Below are 18,924 nucleotides of genomic sequence, written 5' to 3'. Positions count from 1 at the left end.
AAAACCGAACACAAAAAAATTCCCAATTGATCGAACACAACTAACTAATCAATCTACATACAGAACCATACACAAAAACAAAATCAATCTATAGACAGAAAAAGCAAAATCTGAGACATGTATGATTGAAAAACAAGAAATGGAAGCTTAAGCTTTGGATTGAGGAGAGGATGGAGACGCGAGCGCCTTTTGGAGAGAGAGAGAGAGCCCAACGGAGAGGTCCGTCGAGGAGACCCACAGAGAGGGTGAGAATCACGGAAGAGAGCCATGGAGACAGACGTTGCGATCTCGTCGAGGAGCAACGGAGAAAGAGAGAATCGCTGATTCCGTCGCCACAGAGAAGGTAAGAATCACAGAGGAGAGCCATGCAGACAGACGTCGCGATCTCGTCGAGGAGCAACAGAGAGAGAGAGACGCCGATTTTATCGCCATGGAGAGAAAGAGCTTTCGAGAGAAAGAGAAAAGAGACGAAACGAAAAAGAAACAAACCTCTCCTCTGTCCTCTCAAACGCTTACACGTGTCAGTTGGAGCCGACTCTTCTTTATCCAAATTAAAACGCAGTTCTAGTTTAATTATGTGTTTTTCCTTTTTTTTTAAACCCAAATTAGTTTGAGAGCCAGGTCAAGACCTGCGATATTAATGCTCTAAGTCGGACCAATTATTATATGCCAAAAGGTGCTCACTCGTGGGACGGTCATTTTCTATTTTTCTTTCAAGGGTTTGGCTTTTTTCTCGAATAAGAAGACAAGAAGCAATTTAAGCACGTGTCAATGATACTCCATAGAGGGACTCTGGAAACAATTGGTAACACGGGCCCCAACCCCAACCCCAACCCCGACATCAAGCGGTAGAACTTGACCATTTCTTGTCTAATTCCAAACAATAGTAGTATATATTATTTTAATTTTGTTTTAGTCCTTCTGTTCATTAAATCGATTTTGAAAACATCATACGACGATGATTATGTCGTAATGTTACTCTTCGAACTAGGGCCGTGCTTGGTGCCTTCGTAAAACGGCATTTGTCCATCTAAAATTGTCTAAATGCTAATAGGATGTGTAATTATTAGGGGGTGGACACTTCGGGTATTTTATCGGTTTCGTTTGGGTTCGGTTCGGTCTGGATTCGATTCGGTTTGGTTAATTCGGTTCTAGAATTTTTTTAACTAAAGTAAACCTTAGTCAGTTTGGTCTGGATCGGTTCGGTTTGTATCCATTTTGTTTTGTGTTCTGGTTTAGTTTAATTGAATCCCTCTAGTTTAATTTTTGTAAGAGAAAATATGTTTTACAACAGAAACGCGTGGTCATGAAATCATCATGTTAGTGACTATGAAAACATAAACTATGTAAACTAAATCCAATATAAAATTGCCTTTAAAATATATAGAAAATAAAAAATAAAAACTCGTTAGTAATACCTTTTAAAAATAAATTATGTAAATTAAATCTATTTTTTACACAAAATTTTCGTAGGAATTGAGCACAAGTATATAGTTTTAGTAAAAAAAAAATAGAAATGACTACCTTGAAAATTACCTTTACTGTTTTAAAAAATATCATATGTAAAATATCAAAGAAAATAATTATATAAAACCAAAAAGAGAGGGATAAATAGACTACCTATATAGGTACTACACATACTCATTCAAGAGACCATTCTAAAATACGTGAAAGACTGTGCGTATAAGAGAGAACAGCCCTCAATGCTTCCATATAAGTTAGTTCTTCTCATTTAAAACTATACTGGCTGATGATTTTCTCCTATCTTAAGACTTGGTGATATTGGAGTAGACCGGGCTCAGAGAAACTATGGGGGGAGCGACGTGGTTCGAAGCAGACGGGACAAAGAGAGGGAAATGGTCGGAGGAGGAAGACCAGAAACTCGTCGCTTATATCGACGAATACGGCATCGGTGACTGGCGTTTTGTCCCTCACAGAACTGGTAGTTTTATATATAGGTTGCACTATATATATATATTGGATCAAAAACACTATATTTATATTATATTGTTTAATTACTTGGTACTAACAAACCACATAATGAGACCTAACTCAGAACAATAGTGTAACGAGAGTTCGCCCTAAATTTTCTCTCGGACCTGTATCCCGAGGTGCGCCGTTTCGGATGGATTTCCTCCGTTCCAGCTCCGTCGCTCCTTCAGACTCCCTTTGAAGCAGCTCTGCTCCTCCTCCATGGCCCTTATGGTGAACGCTCCTCCTTCGTCGTTTTCCAGACCTCCTCCAGATCCGCCGCCGTACGAGTATCCTCCGCTTGAAGCTCTCTCTCCCGTCGCTCCACCGGAACCTCCAGACCCTCCAGACGTCGTCCCTCTTGTGCCCTCCAGTGACTCTCCCTTCCCCTGTGGACGCTTACTTCCTGTTGTGTGCATGTCGTCTCCTTGTCAGGTCGTTGAAGGGTCTATTCTCAGATCTTGTCCCGACCTTCCACCCCACCCTCCTGTTACAATCCTCCAGGTTCATCATAGTTTCCCTCTCTCCTCTTGCTTTTATTCTGTTGAATTGGTTGGAATGCGAGTTGTATGGGGGACTTTGAACTTGGGGTCAATGGTTTTAGTTGTTAATGTTTCGATGGACAGAGTTTCCGTCGGTTCTATCTTTGTCGCCTTGGAGCGATTTCTTCCTGCAGTATGTAGGTCCTTCATTGTATTCAGTCTGGTCTTTGGTGCTGTTATCTTGTGTTTCTCTTCTTTGTGGCAGCTGGAAGAAAAACCTAGTGACATATGTTACCTATTGAATATGATCTTGACGGATATTGTTCTCCCGGTTGTCTCCTGTTTGGAGCTGTGTCTCTTCCCAATATTTCCTCTTGTATGGAGTGAATTGGAAGCTCAAGAGTTGCTGGTACTGAAAGGATTTTCCTCCCAGCTAATGCTCTCCTCTGCTGTTGATGCAGTGTCTGTGATCTTTTAGATTACACTTGGTACAGTTATTCAAGAAGCTTATGAAATCGTTTTCATGCGATTATTATGGTTTCTTTTTGTGATTTGTATCAATTCTATCTTTTATTTTATCAGTTTATCATTTTGATTGGCTCTTTGTAGTCTTGTTGTATCCTCCTCTATTGGAATTTAAACTCTTTTAAGATAAATGCAACTTTGGTTTGATCAAAAAAAAAAAAAAAAAAAAAAACAAACCACATAATAACTGCATAAGTGTACGTGTATTTGTCCAAAAAAAATGTGCGTGTACTTTTGTACAACTCCACCACAAGCATGATATATTTTTCTTTAGTAAATAATGACAAAATGTAACTTATATATCCGCACTTTACCGTATCTAATCGCAACCGAAATCTATAAAACAGATAATTATAAGGCAAAATTAATAAATAACATCTTTCTACTCCTTGTCACAAAAAATAGTATTCAATTTTTCTACCCCTTGTCACAAAAATAGAAAAACGGAATCGATCCAATATTATTTTTTGAACAAAAACATGATTTAGTATATTGGGAGAAATTTCTCATAATTATGTTTTTTTAACAAAACTTGATCTTCCTCATAATTAAAAAGGCTTTTTAACAAAACTTGATCTTCCTCGTTAGGTCGTTGTAGTATAGTGGTAAGTATTCTCGCCTGTCACGCGGGTGACCCGGGTTCGATCCCCGGCAACGCCGCCAAATTTGAAATGAACTTTTCAAGGGTCGTAATTTAAATCATTATAGTAATTAAGATGTCAATCAATTTCTAAGAGTTTTAAATCAAAGAGAATATAGGTAGGTTCAAACTTAATCTAAGTGCAATCAAGTGATAAGGTGATTCAACCAAGCAAACAAGATTCTAACACTATTAACTAGCAACTTTCAATCAAATAGATAAAGGGGAACACATTGCTATAGGAATTTGATGTCAAATGATTAAGATTCAATCTAAAATGGCAAGGTTTCAATCAACACATTTCTTTAAGTCTAGATAACAATTCTAAGCAAGTTCTTTATCAAGATAAATGTTCTTTTGCTCTCATTGATCAAACATCAAATATCTTTGGTTTGTGTCAATCAAGCAATCATTAAAAACAGATCATACAACTATCAAAACTCCCATAACATCAAATGTCTTTGGTAGGATAAGTTAAGAGCATGTTGAGTTGGCTCAGACATTTCACCGAACACCTTTCAGGCAATGAAATGTCTAGATTTCTAATCTGAAATGGCCAACTCTAGCTAGATTTGGATTAAGATCATTCAATCAAGCAAGGAAACATATTAATATATTCTAAACATTCTAGATCATCACTTAATCATCCTAATCATCCTAACTCATGAATCCAAAGATGGCTACTCACTAATAATCATGATAAACCCAAGAATCAATGATGATTTAAGGTTAATCATGATTAGTGATCAAGATAATCCAACAAACTCAAAGAAAATAGATTTAAGATTCAATCTTTTCCTCCAAAATGGTCTTTGATTTTGATAGATAATAAGATATATTCTACTTTGGGATTATAAGAGTATTTATATGATCCTTGGAAAACCTAATGGTTTCCAATAAAAGTTTTAAAAGCCCTTTAAAAATGTTGATTTTCGACCAAGGAAAAGACGCGACTCGGGTAGATGTTATGTCGTCTAACCCGCGTCGTCCAACCCGCGTTAGCTCCTCGTCCAGCTTCTGGTGAGGCCGCCCGGGTAAGCTAACATGCGTCCATCTACCCGCGTCGGCCCTCTCGTCCAGCTTCCTCTTCTCGCATGCGGGTAAGGAAACCCGAGTTGGTCCAACCCGCGTCAGGGTTGATATGCCTTTAGTAAATCGATCATAACTCCTCCAATACAACTCCAAATGACTTGAAACCACTTCCATTAGAAAGCTAACTTAATTTCTCACGTCATCCCAAAACATGAGCTTCAAAGGATATCTTTAAGGTCTCCATCCATATTCATCTTTCACCCTTTTGCACCACAAATGTCTCTAAACACCTCCAAGAACTCTATAGCACACTCTAGCCCCTAATAAAGACTCATGTATGCAAAATAGACCCTAAAGATGTCTAATTTCTAATCTATATGATCATTATGTACAAGAAATGATGGTTAAAATTATGTAAATATGCAAGATATTATACCCCTTGTCACAAAAATATTATTCAAGAAAAACGGAATCGACCCAATAGTATTTTTTGAACAAAAACATGATTTAGTATATTGGAAGAAATTCCTCATAATTATGTTTTTTTTTAACAAAACTTGATCTTCCTCATAATTAAAAAGGCTTTCTAACTGAGAAACCTTTATTTTCAGATAGAAAAGGGAAATTTTAATACTACTTTTTAAGTAAATCACTGATACTGCAGGAAAATAATATCTCTATACTAGCTTAATAGTAACGTAGAATATAAAACGTTAAAATAGCTTCTAATTAAGGATACTTTTAATCAATTTCTTTCAATCATCGCTTGTAGTTTCTTAAATCATTATGGGGAGGTAATTTTTGTAAATTTTGTGAATGTTCCAGTACTAAAGCAGGTGTTCCATGTGTATTTCTGCAAGTATATATTTTATATACATAGAGAAGTAAAATAACCCTGAGAATTTATGTCTTTTTAGACATCTCCAAAACTTTAAATCCTTATGACTTTTTTTGTTTGCCAAACTATATATGTGATGTACCCAACAAATCACAATATTGTCTGGTGATTTTTTTTTTGGATCAAATTCTCTGGTGATAAGAATTCACATTTTAATCTTATATTTTTGATCTATCAAGGTTTGCTGAGATGTGGAAAGAGCTGCAGATTAAGGTGGCTTAACTATATCTAAGGCCTGGGGTCAAGAAAGGCAAATTAACTCCTCGCGAAGAACAAGCTAGAGTCAATTTTCATTCGGCTTTCGTGAACAGGTACTCATCAACAAATATTCCCTAAATAATCAAATACAGTATACTATAGATTTGTAAAATTCACAATTTCATGTGCATGTGATGTATAAAAATAGAGTATATATAAAAACTGTATATATAAAGTACATGTATTCGGGGACTGGTGGTACGGGCATCAGCCGTGTTTTTAGGGCACTGCTTCAGTTCAAACCCTACACTGGCAAGGTGGCACCAATTGAAAAACTAAATGTTGCGAGAAGCAACATTACTTATGAATATATTGTTAACACTACTAAAAGACATTACGAGGAATAATATAACTTTGATCCAATAGCATGTTTTTACATCTTTTTTTTTTTTTAAAGAATTTTAAATTTATTCAAATAAAAAAAAAACCTTGGTACAGAGTTTCACTGCTACTTCTTTACAAACTCAAAGCATAAATTGAAATACAATTTTCTCAAAAAAGACAAGCTGCCTCCTTTAAATCCTTGCAAACCATAGCTCCATGGTCTTCTCATGTTTCCCACCTACAACCTTTCGAAGTGAAGTAACTCTGTTTCTCACAATTTTTTCCAACCGATTAATCAGACAGGCTGCTGGTTGAGAACGCTCCCCTACTCTCCTGATATTCCTCTCATGCCAAATAGCATAAACCACCACTTGAAAGCAGTATCTACGTCCTAATAAGTCTGTCAAATACTATAGCAGAAATGTATTGTAAACTATATACAAAATGATTAACAGGTTATAATATATATTCCTAATACTTTTTGTTAAATAAAATTTATACTCAACTACAAATATCTGTTGTAGGTGGGCAGTCATAACGCAGCATATGCCGGGTCGATCAGACAACGACATCAAGAACCATTGGAACTCTTGTCTAAAGAAGAGACTCAAGAGGAACGGAATCGACCCAATGACCCACCAGCCAATCATCAACCTCGCCGTTAAAACGCCATCGTTCAACACAGAGTGCGGCAGCTCTTCCTCCTTGATGGTGAGTCCATCTTCTTCTTCCTCCTCCTTATCCGGCGCGGCCCGTCTCCTTAATAAGATTGCCACTAATATCTCATCTAGACAACAAGGCGACGAAAGGATAAATATAATCTCGGATCCGAGAATCACATGCATAAATGGTCAAGCAAAAGAACTTGAAGAGTCGACGTCGAACAAGGATCATGGGAAAATTTTAGCTAGTAGTGATGATCAAGAAGATGAGTTTCTGATGTGGGACGAGGAGAAAGTGAGGCGTTTCATGGAGGATATTGGTGTAATGGATTTAAAGACGAATAGTCTATTAACTCTAGTTCATCACCACCGTAGGGTTCATCTCCACCGTAGGGTGTTTATGAGGCTGGCCTACTTTATCTTTTTTAATAAGTCAGTGGTTTATAAATTACTATGTGAGATGATCGTGTATGTATTTACTTACCTTACCTCTTATTGTTATATTTGGCAATTTGCACGTTGTGACAGAGAATAATATTCATGTACCGACCAAGAGAATATTTTTAATGTCACGTGGTGGGAGCAGTAAAACAAAACAAGAAACTTCTCGAGTTTAAATCAGAACGGCAATCTATCGTACAAGTTGATCTTGTAATAAGAGTGAGAGAGTTCCCGGTGACAAGTGACATGCCACGTGCGCCGACGATTCGGGAACCAATCAGAGTGAAACTGCCACGTGAGCTCTTCACACGTCCCGACAAACAATCAAAGCTTTCTGTTTCCTTCCACCATCTCTCAACTTTTTTCCTCTCTTTTTTTTTGTCAACTTTTCCTCTCTTTTTTTCTTCTTCTATCAAACGTATATTATTAATAAAATAGTTTAAATCAATTTTTGGGGGACTTAATTTTATGGTATAAATGATGAAAACTAAAGAAAATCAAAAATTGTTCTTGTTTTCAACAAATGTAGAAGCTTACAAACTAGTTAAAACTATTTACTAATTTGACGACAAGTATACAAAATATTAAAAATTATATGCACTAATACCACATACCTAAGTTTGGTACACAAAGATCGTAATTTTTCAACTTGCTCTGAAGCTAGCAGGTGTTGATGATTTAAAAATATTTCAGAAAACATATTAGCGATTTAGTAGTAATCACTTACATTTTTAAAAAGGACTTAAACTACTACATATTAACATAGTAACTGTGGGACTATGTCGGATTTGAATTTTTAATTTTGTATACCGAATTGTTGAAATGGTAGGTCTTGAGTAGGGGATCCTTTTGAGTTTTGGTAATGATCTATTTGAGCTGGTTCCTCGCCAGTTCATGACGTGAGTAATAGCATGGCTATCTATTGATCGTAAGTTATAATGAAAGAAATAGACATCAGACTGGAAATAAAAATGCTCTTTGTGAATGAAAAGTTTTTGATATATCTTTTAATTAATTTGAAATATATGTCTTATTTTAACTCGTTATGTATTATCCTACATAGGACTGGACAAATAAACCGAATCCGAAAACCCGAACCGAGCCCGATCCGATAAAAATGAACCCGAACCGATCTGAACCCGACATAAATATCGAATGGATCTTGTTTTATGGTATTTCGGGTTATGGGTATTATCCGAACCGAACCCGAACTTAAATGGATACTCGATAGAACCCGAAACATTAAAAATTTCCACAAAGAACTTGTACCAATCATGATCTCAATTCCTAATATGTATTCAAAATATATTGAACATCTAAAATAATTATCTATTATATGAAGATTGATGGTTGAAGGTGGCTGTTGAAGGTTGAAGTTTTTTGATTTTGGTTTTGTTTTTTTTGAATAATGTTTTTCATTTCATGAGAACTTGGTTTTCGTTTTATGCTTTCATTTATTTTGTTTTTTCTATCAATAACTATGTTTACATTTCATTTGATTTTGAATGAACACATTTGATGTTCCTTTCTTTTTTTGAACCGATTTTATTTATGTTTTGGTTACAAAATAGGTACAAATCAAGTATTTTAAAACTAAAGAACCAATTGTACTTACTTTTTGGTTATAAAGTAGATATAACCCAGGTACATTTATACCGAAGAACCAATTGGGACCCGAACCCGAAAGTACATCGGGTTGTACCGGGTTTTTGAAGATTTACTAACCCCGACCCGAACCCGATAGAACCCGAACCGATCCCGAACCAAATTTTCATATAATCTGAATAGGACTGATTTTGATAAATTCGAAAAACCGAAACCCGATTAGACTAATCCGAAACCTGATTGGGACCCTGAATGCTCAGGCCTAATCCTACATATGTAAATGGGATACGTGCTGGAAAATCTTGAAACATCTAAACCATCATCCAATGGCATACCTAGGGCCAGTCCAAGAGTGAGGGCCAGCAGTGCAATGACCCAAAATGATACAAATTTAACTATAAGAAAGGGTCTAAATTATTTTTTTTTTGTTTTCTAGCAAGGACCCATAATTTATTTTTAATCATTTATAATGAATTTTTAAAAGAATTGCCCAGGGCCTAGTAGAAGTTTAAGCCGGCCTGGGCATACCTACATAAAAGAATAACGGGTCATTTGAACCGCTGTTAAATATATAGAAGTCAAAACCTTAATTCATGTGTGATTTTTTTAAAAATGGACCTAATGTACCTATTCCTAGACAATCATGTTATATACTTATATTTAATCTCTAATCTTATCATTTAAATTTTGGGTCTACCATAAATTTTTATTGGGGTATCAATAATTGGATTTAAACCATAAATGATCCATTGGATTTATAGATAGTATAAATTAAATAGATATAATTTAATGTTGTAATACTATACCTTCTTATGTTAATTATTTAAATATTTGTCGATGTTAACTTTTAAAATTATAAATATATTTTTTTAAATAACAAAAATCATATTATCTAACAATGATTAATCTTATTACCTTCGACCAATGAAAACAAATTAACTATATATTTTATTTTAAAAATTAAACAAAAACTAAATGTTTAATTATTTACTCGATAATATAAATCTATGAAGCGAAAATTTTAATTTTTAAAAAACTTTCTAAAATTTTGAAATGTTATAATATTTTTGAATATAACAATAAAACAATATTTTACTAATCTATATATATATATAGTTGCGATTTAATAATGAAATAATAATCTGAAAATATATATATAGAAGAAGATACAAATACATGTGAAAGTTTGAAATAATCTATTCAATGAAAAAATATACCGTATACTTATTATGTTTTAAAAATTGATAGACACATATATATTATAATATATATCAATTTAGAATTGTAAACAAAATGTTTATATAAAAATAAATGAAAACAAAAACCCGAGCGGTTGCGCGGATCGAGATCTAGTACATATTAAATTGCATGTAAGATATTGAAAAATCAGTAGACTGTGATTTGTAAACTTTGGTTTACTGGCTCCAGTATGATTATAACTCTGATAAAAGGAAATCGCTAAGATCTGCCACTGCCATCATCTTAAGCTGGATCCTCTTATCCTCTTTGACTTCTACGAGCTAGGCCTCCTTGGACTTGGGCTCAACAGTCTCGTCTAATTCGTTACCCAGTTCTTATGGGCTGAAATTATGTTTCTTATTTGGACCGGTTTTCATTGGAAACCCCATCATCAACAAAATGCATTTATTTCATAAAAAGAATTTGAGAGGACATTGATTTCAGTGAAGTCTTGCAAGGAAAACATGAAACTGGTTTTTCATCACATCGTTATCCAACATGGACAAGGATAATATACACAATAATCACAGTCCCAACATGGGCAAGGATCATAATTATCGGACGCTAATTAGTTAATTAACTAATTTAGACACATCATCACCTGGTTAGGGTAAATACGTCATTCAGCAGTTCAGGAATATTCCGGTCGGTGGGTCAATTGAGGAGGTTGAGCTACTCGATTTTGCCATTTTGTTTTATTTAATTAGAAACCAAAGAATTCTCCTCGATCCTCCGCTTCGCAATCTCTCTGTTCCGGCGAGTTTCGATTCAAATTTGCGGTAGAGATTCTCTCCGATCGGATCACAGATGTTTAACGGGATGATGGATCCTGAGATGATCCGTCTCGCTCAAGATCAGATGAGCCGTATGACCCCTGCCGATTTCGCTAGAATCCAACAACAGGTCTTCTTTAATTCTCCCATTCATTCATTCATTCATCTTGTTTTGATCGTGATGTGAATTTTTTTATGATTAATTCTCACAATTGTCTCGTAATTTGAATCAAATCTCACAATTGTCTCGTAATTTGAAGCAATTCTCATAAGTTTAGTTTTGCAGTGACAGCCCATAAGTACTTACTTGTTTGTTATGTGTTCGAGCGGAATAGAGCTAGAAATCAGTTGATTCTGAGAATATCCGGAAAACTCTTTTTAGATTCGTTGAGAACACTATGTTCTAGCGAAAACAAGTAATAAAGAAAAATTTCTTAACTTTTATTAATCAAATCATGAACTGCATACAAACTTAAGCACGGCTATATATATAATAAAACCCTAAAACAATAAAGATAATTATCTAAATTTAAAATAATCAATAAAATAAATAATAAGATATTTGGAAATATTCCAAATAAATTTGAAAAATTCTTGTGATGTCAATCCGGATTTGATGAAAATGGCAACGGAGAGCATGAAGGACATGAATCCCGAGGATTTGAAACAAGCTGCCGAGCAGCTCAAGCATACTCGCCCTGAGGAGATGGCTCAGATTGGGGAGAAGATGGCCAATGCTTCCCCTGAAGAGATTGCTGCTATGCGTGCTCAGGCTGATGCTCGCTTCGCTTATCAGATCAATGCAGCTCAGATGCTGAAGAAGTAGGTACTATTGGCCTATTGGGAGATGGATTCTAGTGTTGATCTCTGTTGTGTGACTTGTTCCTGAGACTGTTTATGTGTGTGATGGCAGGGGAATGAGCTTCATAGCCGAGGAAGTTTCAGTGGTGCTGCTGAGAAGTATTTGCGTGTAAAGCCTCTCTCTTTTTGTCACGCTACTTTGATTTTCGAGTTTATTTTATTTGTTCTTAATATATCTCAGGCGAAGAACAATCTGAAGGAGATTCCATCTTCTAAAGGTAGAGCGCTCTTGTTGGCTTGTTCTCTCAATCTCATGTCGTGTTACTTGAAGACCAATCAGTATGAAGAGTGCATCAAGGAAGGTTCCTGAAGTATGCTTACACCTTTTTTTCATCTTTATTGATTGTTGATGTGATGCATAATGTCACCCTCTCTTGGAGATCTTCTGAGAAAATTTCGTTCTTACGTTAATTAAGGTTTTGGCATATGATGCAACAAATATAAAAGCCCTATACAGAAGGGGTCAAGCTTACAGAGATCTCGGTCTGTTTGAAGTGAGTTCTTCTGTTGTTTATGGAAGTTTTTTTTTTTTAGAGTCCTTGTCAGAATTTCCTGTTTATATGTTTGCTCATTGACTTTGTGTAATACTATAAGGATGCCGTCTCTGATCTAAGTAAGGCCCATGAAGATGAGACAATTGCTGAGGTGCTAAGGTATGATTTTTGTAGTAATAACTGTTAATCTCATGCTTTTGGGTTCTACTTATAGTTATTTCTTTTTTATCTTTTTTTTTTTAAATGCAGAGATGCTAATAAGGAAAGATTGGCGGTTGCAGGCCCTGGCAAGACATCATCAAGCGGTATTTTGTTAGACCTTAGCTGCTGCATCGACGATCTGGTTCATCCATGAATGGCGAAATAACTGAAAACTGTTGTCTTGTTTTGGTTATTAGGCGTGGTGATTGAAGATATAACTGAGGAAGATACTGCTATTTCTGGAGAAAATAAAAAACCATCTAAAGAGGTTAATGGGAGACAACGAGAAAGCAACGGTGGTGGTCATGCCCAGGGCGTTAAGACCGATCTTGATGGATTGCAGGCTCTCAGAGATGACCCTGAAGCAATCAGGTTCAGCACCTTTCCAAAATACTGTATATTGTTGTGCTGTTTCTGCTACATGTCTGAATAGTTTTCTTCCTTTCTTTGGCCTGCAGAACGTTTCAGAACTTCATCTCCAAAACTGATCCGGACACACTTGCTGCTCTGAGCGGAGGCAAAGCTGGAGACATGTTCAAAACTGCCTCGAGCATGATAGGCAAAATGTCACCTGAAGATATTCAAAAGATGGTCCAAACAGCGTCTTCCTTTAAAGGAGACAACCCTTTCGGTTCAACTGCGCCATCTGCAGAAAACGGGTTCACGCCCACACCAGACATGCTTAAACTCGCATCTGATATGATGAGTAAGATGTCACCAGAAGAGCGTGAGAGGATGTTTAACATGGCGTCGTCTTTGAAAGCAAATGCTCCTGTTTCAACGTCATATAGAGATGCTGAAACCGCTGAGTTACGCGAAGCGAGTGGTGAGTCTAGTTCTTCGGTAAGAGGTTTCGAACCAAGCATGCCTTCTGCTCCGCCTGCTGACTTGCAGGAGCAGATGAGAAACCAAATGAAAGATCCAGCGATGCGACAGGTTTTATGTTATACATTCTTTTTACACATTCAGGACTCATAAAATGTGATTGTAGATGTTAATATATTGTATTTTCTCTGGGTTTTTTTTTGGGTAGATGTTCACGTCTATGATTAAGAACATGAATCCAGAGATGATGGCTAGCATGAGCGAACAGTTCGGAATGAAGCTGTCTCGAGAAGATGCAGCAAAAGCTCAAGAAGCCATGGCTTCTCTTTCTCCCGAAGCTTTGGAGAAAATGGTACGCACTTGGTTTTGGAAAACAATGCAGAATTGACTGTATTGGTTATCTCAGTTGTAACTGTTGTGTGCAGATGCGATGGGTGGACCGCGCACACCGGGATAGAGAAAGCGAAGAAAGCAAAGAAGTGGTTGCTAGGGAAAGGCGGGTTGATCTTTGCAGTATGTATGCTCGTTTTAGCAATGGTCCTTCATCGTCTTGGCTATATTGGAAGGTAAAGGAAACGAGGAAGGTCTCTTAAGACGTGTCAGAGATCAGTCTTTGGTTTGGGTTCGTGGTTTTGTAAAACTGTGACATCGACTCACTCACCAAGTTTTTTCTTCTTCTTTCTCTAGGCTTTTTAACATCTTTTGTCTAACCTTCCACCTTCTGTAGTGTTTTAAAAACTTTTTAATGTTAAAAAGAATATGTGGTTTGACAAAAAAAAAAAAAAGAATACGTTGTTTTCTTCTTTTAGATATTCGTTATATTTTAATAAAGCATACTATTATTCTCTTCGTCGTATCTTTCTCGACCAAGAGAGTAAAAATTTTCGAGATTTATGAACTCTCAAAATCAGCACTAGTGCTGCTTATTTAAGTATCATCCTGGAAAGACAAGACTAGAACCAGAAACAGCATTTAATAAGAGAAGAAAAATAAAATATCAACTAACAAGCAAAATCAACACTAGTGCTACTCACTTTTATATGAATTAGATTCGATTTTTTTTTAGAAGTTTTATACACTTTTGTCTAGATTCGATTCACTTTTTACTGGGCTTTCTCTCTCTTCTTCGTTCTTTCTCTCGTATCCTTCACGAAGAAGAGATCGAGACGAAGCTTTGTGTTCCATCGCCGGTTCCTTTCGGCGACTCCGACTCCGGTATACGTCGTCTCTCTGACGAGTATAGCCGGTTCTGACTCTGGTGGCTCGCGGTCTTCACGACGGAGATATCCGGCTTTTGGCTCCGCGTCGCGCTCTTCTCGATGGCGACGTCGACTTCTCACCGGGGTTTTTCCGGTTTCGTTGATCGACGTTTCCCGTTCCTATCTGGTCAATCGCCTCTCTTTTCTTAGCCTCGATTTCTCTCTTTCTCTCCTTCTTGCGAGCCGCTTCATCTTCGGACTTTTTCTTATCATTAAAAATGACCGAATCTAAAGCAGGAAGATCGATGGTGGTGGGATCGATTGTAGGCGTTTGTGTTTGTAGAAACTTATTTCCGGTGTGCGACTTGATCGCCGTGAAGATTGTTCTTTTGTGTGCGGTTCTTCATCGGCTTGGCTCTATTGACGGCGGAGTTCCGTCGAGTCTCCTCCTCTATCACCGGTGGAAAGTGGCTAGTCCTCTCTTTGGCGTGTGTCTCAAGACGCCGGACGTCGTTACACATGGTGGGATGAGCAAGCGTCTTCCTCAAGGGGATCGATTTTGGGCTTTAAATCCGTGTTGTTTTATCTTTTAGCCCGTTAGTTGGGTCATTTTCTTTTAGTGTTGGGCTTGGCCAGTTGGACCTTGATCCATTAATAAAATTTCAGACGTAAAAAAAAAAATATCTTTCCATCTTTGTTTATTATTGTTAATATTTAGAGAGGAAACAATATTTCTTTTCAGATATTTGTTACTTTTTGTATAAACATAATGATTCTTTGCTGGCACCTTTCTCGACCAAGAGTGAAATCAAAATGTCCAGATGAAGTGTAAACTAAAAAGTACATTTCAAAAAGAGAGGACAGAGAAAAATCTAAGAAGGAACAAGTACAAACACGTGTCATAATTTGGGACCCACTTGTTGTCTTTTCGTTTAATGACTTGAATTAAATTTACACAGAAAAATAAAAAGGAAGTCGAGAGTCAAAAGAGACAACGCGCAGAGAGAAGAGAAGAAAAGAAAGAGTCTTTTATCTTTCCATATATCTATCTCCCTCTCCTTTATTTCTTTCTCGTCCATTATTATCGGGGTGAATCTAGGGTTTTGTTTTCTCTCACAACCCCCTAGATACATTCCTTTCATCGTGCTCCTCCTTTATTATCTCTCTCTCTTTCATCTCCCTTAGCTCATCATCACGACTCAATGGAGGTTAGGCTTTCTTCTTTGTTTTTTCCCGTTTAATTTCATTGTTTGAGACAATGATGAGCTTGCTTTTTACATAAACATGTTTTTTTTAATTTTATTATGTCATTAGATTTTGGTTTTCGATTTGGTGGTGAATTGTGCTAAAATGTTCTATCTCCGTTTCTAAAAGATGTATGTTCTGTAAAAAAAAATTGTTTCAAAAAGATACATTTTTTACTTTTTCAATGTTTGATTTTATGAAAAATTGTAAGTTTCAAAAAAATTAATGGTGTTTATTGAATTTCTATTGGCTAAAAATTATGAAAAATTGTTATTCGCAAAAAACAATGCATATTTAATGAGTTTTCTTAATATATGTGAAAAGTTTAGAATATACATCTTTTAAAAACAGAGGGAGTATATGATACTAAAAAGTCTTGTTGGTAACTTGGTGTCAACAATTCGATTACAGGGAGCGGGAGACAAAACGACGTCGTCTGAAGGGCATTTGACATCAGCAGCAGCTTTTGTTCAAGGAGGAATCCAAGACCCTTGTGATGATGCCTGTAGCATTTGTCTTGAAGTCTTCTGCGATTCTGATCCTTCAACTGTATGTCTTCTCAATATTAAAATTTTATCGTTTTTGTGTCACATTAATTGATTACCATTTTTATTTTTATATCTCTGGCAGTTGACTAGTTGCAAGCATGAGTATCATCTTCAATGCATCCTTGAGTGGTAAGAAAGAAGAAGAAACTCTCATACCTTTTGTATCCTTGTTTCTTGTTTGTGTGAACTTATTAGATCATGTGGCATTTGTGGTTCAGGTGTCAAAGGAGTTCACAGTGCCCAATGTGTTGGCAATCAATTAGTCTCAAAGATCCCACTAGGTTCGTTCTCTCTCCTTGTAATACATTTTAGTTCTTTTTGTTCTGCTGGATGTTTGAGATATGTGTGTGTTTTCTCTGTTTCACCAGTCAGGAGTTGCTTGAGGCTGTTGTGCAAGAAAGGAGTTTCCGCATCAATCCACCTAGAAACGCCACCATATTTCGTCATCCAACTCTCGGTGATTTTGAGTTACAACATGTATGTGTCTCTTTTATTATAAACATTTTAGGTTTGGGCACAAAAATTAAAAAAAAAAAACGTTTAGTTTTGTACTCCCTCTGTTTCATATTAAGTGTCATTTTAACATTTTTTTCTTGTTACAAAAAGAGTGTCATTTTAGAATTTCAATGCAACTTTCAGTTTTAAATTAATTACAAATGCATTGATTTTATAAATAATTTCATATATCTCAAATACTATTAGTTGAATATATGTAATTAATAAGAACTTTAATGCATTTCAATTATTAAAAAATATCAAAGTGACATTCTTTATGAAAAACAGAGGGAGTATATATTTAAATAAAAATATCATTAACTATCAGCTTAATCACTTTTCAACCAACAAAAAAAACAACAGAATATAAAAGTCATACTCCCTCTGTTTTTAAAAGATGTATATTCTAGACTTTTCACATATATTAAGAAAACTCATTAAATATGCGTTGTTTTTTGTGAATAACAATTTTTCATATTTTTTAACCAATAGAAATTCAATAAACACCATTAATTTTTTTTGAAACTTACAATTTTTCATAAAATCATACATTGAAAAGGTAAAAAATGTATCTTTTTGAAACAAATTTTTTTTCCAGAACATGCATCTTTTAGGAACGGAGGGAGTATAACATAAAAATCCAATAAATTATACATTGAAAAATGAAAACGTCACGTAATTTAAAACAAATTTTATTATTTTTAAATGTCATTTTTTTGGAAAAAGGAGGGAGTATCTTACATCTCTTTTGCTAGTGAATTATCTAAATATAGAGCTCCATCTTTGTTACAAAATTTTCTTTAAATGCAGCTCCCAGTAGGGGTGGATAATGCAGAGATTGAAGAACGGATCATTCAGCACTTGGCTGCTGCTGCTGCTATGGGCCGAGCAAGACATGGGGTGAGAAGGGAAGGTCACAGAAGCAGGTCATCAACTCAAGGTCATCCACAGCTCAGGGTGTTCTCTCCACATCCTCCTCCAATGCCTTCCTCTCCATCCCAGATAGATGAGAGTGAAACAATCACAAACCTTCCTCTCTCTCATCAAAATACTTTAGGAGAGGGTTCTCTTCATTCAAACATGCAGCCACAGGTTTCTCCTTCAAACAACAGGTCTTTACCTGAACTCTCGCCTTTTAATTGACTGTGTAGTTACATGTAGCCCATGTGAAACTTCCTTTGTTCTTACAATACACAGGTCTCCTAATCAGTCTACCTCTAGTGATCAAGATAGAGCTGGACCATCAGAGCTCCAATCATTTTCAGAGTCTCTAAAGTCTAGACTAAATGCTGTCTCAATGAGGTATCACAGCTTATATCTAGCTACCTTTGGTTTGTATATGATGTTCCTTTGTTTCAATCAATCCTAAGTGATTCCTTATGCACAATGTAGATACAAAGAATCAATATCAAAGAACACAAGGAGCTGGAAAGATAGATTCTTTTCACGCAGCACGTCCATGGCAGATATTGGCTCCGAGGTTAAAAGAGAGGGCAGTGCGGGGATCGCCACTGTGTCACGCTTGATGGAACGTTTAGAAACGAGAGAAAACGGTACTAGACGAGGCACTGAATCTGTATCAGAAAACAACACTAATGCTGAATTAAACAATGAGCATAGTAGAAGATCAGAAGCGGGTGATGCACATTCTTTGAATGAAAGAGGTGTTAAAGGAACATGTGCTGCTGCATCTGGTTCTAGCTAATAAAACAAGTGCAAGCAACTTGTTGGCAATGGTATACTGATTCAGCTTTGGCTTATCAAGTGGTTGTTCTTCAACATTTAAGATCTCGTTTTTTTTTATTCTTTCAGAGATGGGAAGATGTTTGTATTGTGAAGTTCTGCTATATATATATAATATACGGAGTCAGAAGTCCAGAGGTGTGGGAGCATTAGGAAGAGTTTCTGATTCTCAAAAATATAATAAAAAGATTATTTAAGACCAAAAGGAGGATTGCTTCAGAGAAACTCCTTATGTGTTGGTTTGTGTCAAATAACGAAAAAAAAACTAAAGATTGTTGTGCATTGGTCCGTATATTGTTATGATAGTTGCTTGCATCTTCAGAAGCTTGGCATTACAGTCATCTGATGTTGCAATCAAAATCAGAGAACACAGCAGAATTAACAATCGAAATGAGGTTTTAGTTTACATTCTATGCACTCATTTTGAAGGTTTCGTGTCTTCTTGTATTAGTTTGTTTTTTTT

The 18,924-nt window shown here is 36.0% G+C and overlaps 1 protein-coding gene, 1 non-coding gene and 2 pseudogenes across 3 annotated transcripts; all 4 read left to right on the top strand.

Moving 5' to 3' along the window:
* The first annotated feature begins 1,809 nt into the window (after positions 1-1,809).
* On the top strand, positions 1,810-10,397 carry LOC106309298 (annotated as a pseudogene).
* On the top strand, positions 3,567-3,638 carry TRNAD-GUC. The gene has a single exon. It is a non-coding gene; the product is annotated as a tRNA-Asp (tRNA).
* A 252-nt stretch (positions 10,398-10,649) lies between the features above and the next one.
* Positions 10,650-13,997, top strand: LOC106310060 (annotated as a pseudogene).
* A 1,486-nt stretch (positions 13,998-15,483) lies between these two features.
* On the top strand, positions 15,484-18,919 carry LOC106307287 (E3 ubiquitin-protein ligase RHF2A-like). Of its 2 annotated transcripts, XM_013744201.1 has the most exons (9): positions 15,484-15,638; positions 16,087-16,224; positions 16,306-16,352; positions 16,442-16,504; positions 16,592-16,700; positions 17,529-17,830; positions 17,916-18,020; positions 18,111-18,454; positions 18,531-18,917. In XM_013744201.1, exons 1-8 carry the CDS (start codon positions 15,633-15,635, stop codon positions 18,421-18,423), a joined length of 1,083 nt encoding a protein of 360 aa, XP_013599655.1. In that variant the 5' UTR covers positions 15,484-15,632; the 3' UTR covers positions 18,424-18,454; positions 18,531-18,917. The 2 variants fall into 2 exon arrangements, with proteins under 2 accessions (XP_013599655.1, XP_013599654.1); XM_013744200.1 differs by having other exon boundaries at positions 18,111-18,919.
* The last annotated feature ends 5 nt before the right edge of the window (positions 18,920-18,924 follow it).

This window comes from Brassica oleracea, chromosome C8 (assembly GCF_000695525.1).
Source record: "Brassica oleracea var. oleracea cultivar TO1000 chromosome C8, BOL, whole genome shotgun sequence".
In the NCBI taxonomy this organism is placed as follows: domain Eukaryota; kingdom Viridiplantae; phylum Streptophyta; class Magnoliopsida; order Brassicales; family Brassicaceae; genus Brassica; species Brassica oleracea.
Note: the sequence above shows the minus strand (reverse complement) of the source record. Positions and strands in the feature narration are given on the sequence as shown.